General features: G+C 63.2%; 1 protein-coding gene across 1 annotated transcript in view; it reads left to right on the top strand.

Moving 5' to 3' along the window:
* The first annotated feature begins 225 nt into the window (after positions 1-225).
* COL6A2 (collagen type VI alpha 2 chain) overlaps positions 226-7949 on the top strand; it is a 29481-nt gene continuing 21757 nt past the window's right edge. The window contains 4 exon segments of the mRNA XM_031968780.1: positions 226-285; positions 4750-4896; positions 6469-7040; positions 7717-7737. Of these exon segments, the coding sequence (XP_031824640.1) occupies positions 4779-4896; positions 6469-7040; positions 7717-7737 (711 nt within the window). The 5' untranslated portion in view covers positions 226-285; positions 4750-4778.

Genomic DNA, 7949 nt, shown 5'->3' with positions numbered 1-7949 from the left:
CTTGGATCAGTTTCACGCTCTCCCTCCCGCCCGCTCCCGGGTCAGTTTCAGCCCCCCCCCCCCCATGCCCACCCCCGCGCCCTTGGATCAGTTTCACGCTCTCCCTCCCGCCCGGCTCCCGGGTCAGTTTCAGCCCCCCTAGCCCCCCCCCCCCTCGCGCGCGCCCCTTGGATCAGTTTCACGCTCTCGGGACTGCCCCAGAGTTGCCAGTGACGAGGCGCGGCCGCGGAGAGAAAACCTGCGGGGACGGGAGCGAAGAGCACTGGGAGCAGGGACCGGAGGGAGGCAGGCAGCCCGTCGGGGGGGGGGGGGGGGGGAGGCGGCAGCCCGTCCGGGGGGAGAAGCGGGGGCAGCCCGTCCGAGGCTGGCTGGGCAGGCTGGGCTGAGCGCAGCTCCGGGAGCCGCCCGCGGAGCGCAGCCCCTGCTCCTGCCCGAGCTGCCCAGGTTAGGGCAGAGCCCGCGCTGCCGTCCCCTCCCACCCCCCACTCCTCGCCAGCCCCCGGCCGCAGCAGGGGCATGAGGGACCCTCTCTCTGCCCAGGGCATCCCGGGCGCCTCATCTGGGGGCGCAGGAATCCGAGCCCTGTTTGGGTCCCCTCCAAGCAATGAGCTCCTCCTTACTCCCCGGCCTCTCCCCACGGGGCCAGGGGTTGGTGACGGGCTCCGAGCCTTTGGGGGCTGGGCACGGGCGAGGCGCCGAGGGCTCACTCCGGGATGGAGAGCACCCGGGGGGGGGGGGAAGCTCTGGGTTTTTTTCGGGACTGAAATCAAATCCAGGCCTTGGCTTTTCCCCAGAGTTGAGTTAGTGGGGGGAAGGGGGACTCCTAGCGTGGCTAGTGTTGCTCATTTAGAAGACAGAGGACCTCTAACCCGACTCTAACCCTCGGTTTCCTCATCTGTGAAACGGGCTCAGGAGCACCTGTCCCATCTACCTCAATGATTGTTGTAAAGTTCACTAGAGTAACTGGGGAAAGTGCGCGAGCTTTAAAGCCCAGTACCTATGTGCCGGCGGGGATCAGTTGATGATCTCCATATTTCTGGCTCCGGGGGAGGATGGGGGCGGGGGGGGGGGAGGCAGCTGCCGAGGGGGGGGGGGGGGGGCTTCTCTGGGCTGATCTCTTGGGAGCCGCTGGTGCTCAGAGACTTGGGGGCCCGGGCGGTGGTTCTCCTGTGAGGGAGCCCGGACCGCGGGTTTCAGGGTAGGGCAGACTTTGGGGGGTTCAGAGCAGAAGAGCAAAGGGCTGATGGGCCCCAGAGGGAGGTGCCTTGAGGCCCGACGTGGCCATGGCCGAGCCCGGCCGGGGTCGGAAGCTGCCCCCCCCCCGTTACAGCTGCGCCCCCACCGTCACTGATCTTCGCTGTCCCCCAGACCCTGTTCTCGGCGAGTCCCGGGAGCCGGCGGGTTCTCAGTGAACCCCCTCACTTTTGCTGCTCTGCAGGCAACGCCCACGGTCCCGGGAGCAGCTGGGAGGGGAGCCTCCCTCCTCCCGCCTCTTCCCCCGGACATTCGCGCCAGGGAAGTACCTGGGAGCTCGCTGGAGGCCGAGGCTCCCAGAGGACTCTGACCAAAAAGGGAGGGGGGGGAGAGGGGGAGGGGGCCGAGCAGTCGGGCCAAGCCGCGCTTGCTGAGCACCAGGCACCGGCTCCGGGGGGACACAGAGCCCCCGCTGGGCGGCCCCTCCTCCCATGCGCCCATTCCGTGGAGCAGGAGGCTGACGGGGGGGGGGCCCCCCCCAAGGGGGCCGGCCCCCCCCCCCGGGGGGGGGCCTTCCTTTCCTTGCCGGCCCGGGCCCCCCGGGGGGGGGGGGGGGGGGAAGCCCCGGGGGGGGGGGGGCCCCGGGGCCGGGGGGGGGGCCCCCGGGGGGGGGGGGAGGGGGGGCCGGGGCCGGGGGCCCTTTTTGGCCCCCCCAAAAAAAAGGGGGTGGGGGGGGGGGGGTGGTTTGTGTTTGGGTGGAAAAAGGGAAAATAAAAATACCCCCCGGGGGGAGCCGGGCCCTTGGGGAATTTTAAAAAGGGGTTTTGGGGGTTGGTGGGGGTTTTTGGGTTTTGAAGGGGGGGGGGGAAGGGGGGTTTGGGGTGGGGTTTTTGGGTTGGGGGGGGGGGGGTTGGGGGTTTTTGGGGGGGTTGTTTAAATTTCCGAGGGGGGGGGGGGGTTTGGGGGTTTTTTGGGAAGGGAAAAAATTTGGGGGGTTTTGGCCGGGGGGGGGTGGGTTCCTTTTTGGGCCCGGGGGAAAGGGGGGGGGGGTTGAGGGGGAATGGTTGGGGGGGTTTTGGGGATGCGGGGGTTTAGGGGGCCCCAAGGGGGTTTGGGTGGGTTTGGGGGGGGGGTTTTTTGGAATTGAGGGGTTTGGGGGTTTTTGGGGGGAAAAAGGGGGAAGGGGGGGGGGGGAAACCGGGAAACCCTTGGGGAAGGGGGGGGGGGGGAGGGGGGGGGGGTTGGGACCCAACCCCCCCCCCAAGGGGGGAAAAGGGAAAAAGGGGGGGCCCCCAAAAAGGGGGGGGCCCCGGGGGGGAAGTTTGGGGGGGGGGGGGGTTTGGTTGGGGGGTTGGGGGGGGGAAATTTTTTTGGGGGGAGGGGGGGGGGGGGGAAGGAAGGGGGGGGGGGGGGGGGGGGGCCCGGGGGGGGGGGGGGGGGCCGGGGGGGGGGGGGGGGAAGGGGGGGGGGCCCCCCGTTGGGGGCCCCCCCGGGGGGCCCCCCCCCCCCCCCCCCCCCGGCCCCGGGGGGCCCCAGGCCCCCCCGGCCCCCCCAAGGGGCCAAGGGGCCCCCCAAACCCGGGCCCAAAGGGGCCCCCGTCCCACCCCCCCCCCCCCCCGGGGGGGTTTTTTGGGGGGTGGGGGGGGGAAGGGCCCCCCAAAAACAAAAGGGGGGTGGGGCCGGGGGGGGGGGGAAACCCCCCCCGGGGCCCGGGGGGCCCAACCGGGAAAAGGGGGCCCGGGGGGGAGAGGGGGGGGAAAGGACCCCGGGGAAGGGGGGCCCCCCCCGGGGAAAGGGGCCCCCCCGGGGGGGGGCCCCCCCGGGGCCCCCCAACCCCGGGCCCCCCCGGCCCTGGGGCCCCCCCCCCCCCCCCCAAGGGGGGCCCCCCTAGGGGAAAGGGGCCGAAGGGCCCTTTTTTTCCCCCCCCCCGGGGGGGGCCCCCCCAAGGGGGTTTTCACCCTTGGGGTGGCTGGGAGGAAGGATCCCCAAGGCGAGAACAGGAGCCCGTGGGGCCGTGGGGACCGGGAGGGGCTTTGGGGAAGCCGCCAGCCCTTCTGCCCCGACTGCCGGCAGCTAGCCAATCAACAGGCCTGTTTGAGTCGGGTAGGAGGAGAGAGGAGGAGGACTTTCAGGTACAGACCCTTCCCCGTCCTGGAGCTAAAGCAGGGCCGCCAGCCTGGGGCCAGGGTTGGGAGCTCCCTGGAGGCCCTTCGCGACCCCCGGGGCCCACCTGCTTTTACTCCCTGTATCATCCACCCCCCAGGAAGCACAGCCTGCCCCATCGGGGCCTCCTCGGTGACGCGGTGAATTGGCTGGAACTGCATCAGAGCAGCCCGAGGTTCTAGATTTTCTTCCAAGCCGATCTCGGCTCTTCCCAGCAACCGGCCCCCCCTTGTATCAGCCGAATTCGGGGTGACTTCCGGTCTTCTAGGCCTTACCCCTCCCCCCAGGCCAAACAGAGTGGTCAGCGTTGAACAGGGTCCGATACAGAACGGAGCCGGGTCACCCCCTGGTGGCCTTTCCCAGGCCCTGAAACCTGAGCCCGGGGCCAGCTGTTGTCCCCTGGGCCGCCCTGTCTCTAAGCCCCACTCAAACAGAGGCTCCTTCAGGAAGCCCCCTCTGCCCCCCATTTGCGGGGTATGGCACGGTGACCCCGGCGCTGGGGAACTGTCCGGGCTGAGCCCTCCCTGCTGAGACCATACGGAGGCCGGGGACGATGATACGTGGGAGCCAAGGTGGGCCCAAGACTGGCCAAGCCCTGTTATGTGCCCGGCACTGGGGGCACTGTGCTGGGCACCATGTGGGCATCACTCTGGGCACTGGGGGCACCTTGCTGGGCACCAGGGGCACAAGTACAAAGAACAAAGGGATCCCTTCTTCCCAGGAGCCGCCTTATGGGAGGGACAGGGAGCATCTGTGAATGTTGTTACCACATAAATATACACCGAGAAGCACCCAAGGGCCCCACCCCAGGGCTGCTGGGCCTAAAGGCAGAGAGGGTCCCAGGAAGCTGGGGCCGGCTGTGGGCAGTGGCCAACGGAGGCAGTGGGACGGGGAGGAGCAGAGGGAGCCCAGGTTGCTGGCTGGACAGGGCGGGGGGCAGGACGGCCGGGAGCCAGCTTGGCGAGGGCTTGAGAGCTTATATTTGACTTGAATCACTGGCATAGACTGCCCCCCACGCAGCCCCTTCTCTTCCCCCCACCCCCTGTGGCAGATCTGGGCCAGAGGAAGGTCACAGGGGCGGCAGCAGCAGGTGGGAGGGGGGGAGGCTGGAGGCAAGGACCTGTGAGGTGGGAGGAGGGCAGCATTCTGCCCCCGGGGAGGGCGGCACTCCGGCCATGAGGGGCCTGGATGGAGCTTGCTGTCTGCAGCGGACAGAGGGACACTGGGAGAGGGAGGGACTCAAAGGGAGCAGGAGCGTGTCCTTAACCGAGGCGACGCCGTCCAGTCTGGAAGGGACGAGGAGAAGTGACCCTGGCCCCCGGGCCCAGGCCGCCCCTCAGGAACTCAGGAAAAGCTGAGCTGCTGTGAACCTTTTTCTTTTTTTATTCTCAGGACAATCCCTGTGCGGAGGAGCCTCCAAGATGTTCCAAAAGCTCTTCCCCGCGCTCCTGGTCTGGGGCCTCCTGGGCTCCCTCCATGCTCAGCAGCAGTCAGCATTCTTTGAGGGCGGCCCCGCGGACAGAGTCAGCAGCTGCCTAGGTACCAGCCCGGGCCCGGGAGCCCCGAGCCTCGGCCCCCTAGGCCCCCTCCTGCCTGGCCCCCTCCTGCTCGGCCCTGGCCCCACGGATCTCCTGCTCAGTCTCCCCATCCTTGAACCAAACCTAGAGAGTCCCCAAGGAGCAGCCAAGATAGAAAGGTTGGGGGGCCCCAGACCCGGGCCCTGTTTTGGGAGAGCCGGGGAACCGAGGGAAAAGCGGTGTGGAAGGTCCCACATAATGGGGGGGGGGATAAGGTGTTTTGGAATGGTTTGGTGTGAGGACTGGGGTTTTTGGAGCGTTAGGGGGAGGGGGGGGTATGGTTTGGGGGTTTTTGTTTTCCCTTTCCTTTTCTTTTTCTTTTTTCTTTTTTTCCTTTTCTTTTTCCCTTTTCCTTTTTCTCCTTTTCCTTTTCCTTCCTCTTCTTTTTTCCTCCCCTCCTCCTTCCCCTCTCCTTCCTTCCCCTTTCTGTTTTTTTTCTTCCCTTCTTGTTCTTCTTCCTCTGATCCTCTGGGCTGGGTGAGGTACCCCCCAGGGGTGGGGAGGGGGAAAAGGGGAATCAGTCCTGGGTTGAGGTGGGTCCCCGTGCCCATGAGAGAAGGGCCAAAGAAAGCATTTGGCCAGGGTGTATGAAAATTTTTAAACCAATTATACAGGGTCCGGGCCCAACAAAAATGGGGGGATCCCTTAATAGGGAGAGAAAAAGGTTCTGGGGGTCCCTTTTCCCTTTAGATTGGGGGTTTTTACATTTAATTGAAGTTTTGCCCCCAGCCATACCAAATACAAAGGGGTCCCTGCGGTTTGGAACTCTGAAAGGGTGTGGCCCAGCCTACCCTGTCCAAAATCTGTTTTTCCAGCCACCAAGGGACCATATCACCTTTGCTCGGAGGCCTCCCCTCCCCAGGCGTTCCTTTCCTATGGCTGTGGGCAACTTACAGTGGCCATTTGCTTATTCTATCTCCGGGAGGGAAACTGAGGTCCAGGGAGGACAAGGGACTTCATAGGATCCTAGACTTAGAACTGGTAGGGACTGTGAAGGTCGTGTAATTCCATCTCTTCACCTAGCAGATTGGGGTTGAGGGGTACAGGGGAGATTAAGTACTTTTTAAAAGGTGATTAAATGCCTCCCAAGTAGATTAGTAAACAATTGACACAGTGGGTAGATTTAATGACCTGCACACAAGTAGGGGCTAAAAACTTTTACACATAGGTGGTTCAGGGAAAACAGGTAAGTTGTAAAGATTGCCAAGTAGGGTTTGCCTACAAAGTAAATTATAAAATTTTACAATGGGTAGATTTAATGACCTGCACACAAGTAGGTAGGCTAAGCAACTTGCACACAGTAGGTAGGTTCAGTGACTTGCACACAGGTAGGTTCAAGAACAATAGGTAGATTAAAGACCTCAACAAGTAGATTACTAAAAACTTACACAGTAGGTGACGTGACCAACAGGTAGGTCATGGCGTGGCCAGTGGGGCAACCGGTCAGACCGCCCTTGGTCAGACCAGGGCCCAGAGGGGGGGCGAAAGAGGGGGCGGCTTCCCGCTCCTCCTGCCCCCCTTCCATCCCGCACAGAGGAGACAGACTGCCCCATCAAATGTCCCTGTGGAACCTCGGGCGGACCATGCAGTGCCCATCGAACCTGCTAGCAGACGCGTTCCTGTCAGTTCACCAGCGAACTGAAGAACCTCAAGTACCAGGGCCAGGTGGCCATCAGCTGGCACTACGGGGGCCTGCACTTCTCCGACGAGGTGGAGATCTTCAGCCCGCTGGGCAGCGATGAGGCCACCTTCAAGTCCAAGCTACAGAAGATCCGCTCCTTCCGCCGCGGGACCTTCACCGACTGTGCCATCTCCAACATGACCCAGGAGATCACCAGGAACCCCAGCAAGGGCATCAACTTCGCCATTGTGATCACCGACGGGCACGTCACCGGCAGTCCCTGCGGCGGGATCAAGCTGCAGGCCGAGAGGGCGCGTGACGCGGGCATCAAGCTCTTCGCGGTGGCCCTCAACCAGAACAAGAACGAGCACGGGCTCCGGGAGATCGCCAACCTGCCGCACGAGCTCTACCGCAACAACTACCTCACCATCAGGGAGGACTCCTCCATCGACCAAGACACTATCGACAGGATCATCCAGGTCATGGTAAGGGGGGGGGCGGGGGGCAGGCGCTCCAGTTCCTCGGGAGGGCAGGCCCAGGTGGGAGATGCTGGAGGCCTGAGCCCCTCAAAGGGGGCGGGACAGATCTGGGGTCCCGACCCCGGGGCACGCTAGAGACAGGGGGCCGGGCCCGGGACTGCCGTGGAATGCCCGGAGCCGGGCTCTTGTCCCTTCGAACCCTCGGCCTGGAGTTCCAGGGACTGACCAGTTTTTTTTTTTTTCTTTTTTTTTTTTTTTAAGCCTTTTTATTTACAGGTTATTCTTGGAAACTTTCAGCATTAACAATTGCCAAACCTCTTTTCCAATTTTTCACCTTTACCCCCCCAGATGGCAGGATGACCAGTGTTTAAAAAATTAAAAAAATTAGATAACAATAAGTCTACCCATGACCAAACTTATTTTGCTGTGTAGATTGAAATTTAGTCGGGAAATCAAAAATGCAGGGGGCAAAAATAGGGATAAATTCAATGTAATGGTTTTTAGTCATTCCCAATTCTTTCTCTGGGGTAGCTGTTAGTTATTCCTGCTCCATTGGAAATGATTTGGTTGATCTCGTTGCTGAGGATGGCCTGGTCCATCAGAACTGGTCATCATAGTATTGTTGAAGTATATGATGATCTCCTGACTGACCAGTTTTTCTTTCTTGTTTCCTTCCCGGCAGAAACACGAAGCATATTCTGAGGTATGTGGCCCGTTTTTGGCCCCAGGGAGGGGGAGGGTGACGGCAGCACAGGCTAGGAGGGGGGGAGCCCCACCGCCATCTCCTCCCAGCCTCCGGTTCTTCCTCACTGTCCTCCCGGGTGTTTGCTGTGGCCCCGGCCCTGGCTCAGTCTGAACCCCTCAGTCTCAGCCGAGCCCGGCGCCCGGGCCCGCCTGTGGGAAACCAGGAAGGGC

The sequence above is a fragment of the Sarcophilus harrisii genome, chromosome 4 (assembly GCF_902635505.1).
Source record: "Sarcophilus harrisii chromosome 4, mSarHar1.11, whole genome shotgun sequence".
In the NCBI taxonomy this organism is placed as follows: Eukaryota; Metazoa; Chordata; class Mammalia; order Dasyuromorphia; family Dasyuridae; genus Sarcophilus; species Sarcophilus harrisii.
The sequence above is the reverse complement of the archived record's forward strand: the minus strand, read 5'-3'. Positions and strand labels throughout refer to the sequence as shown.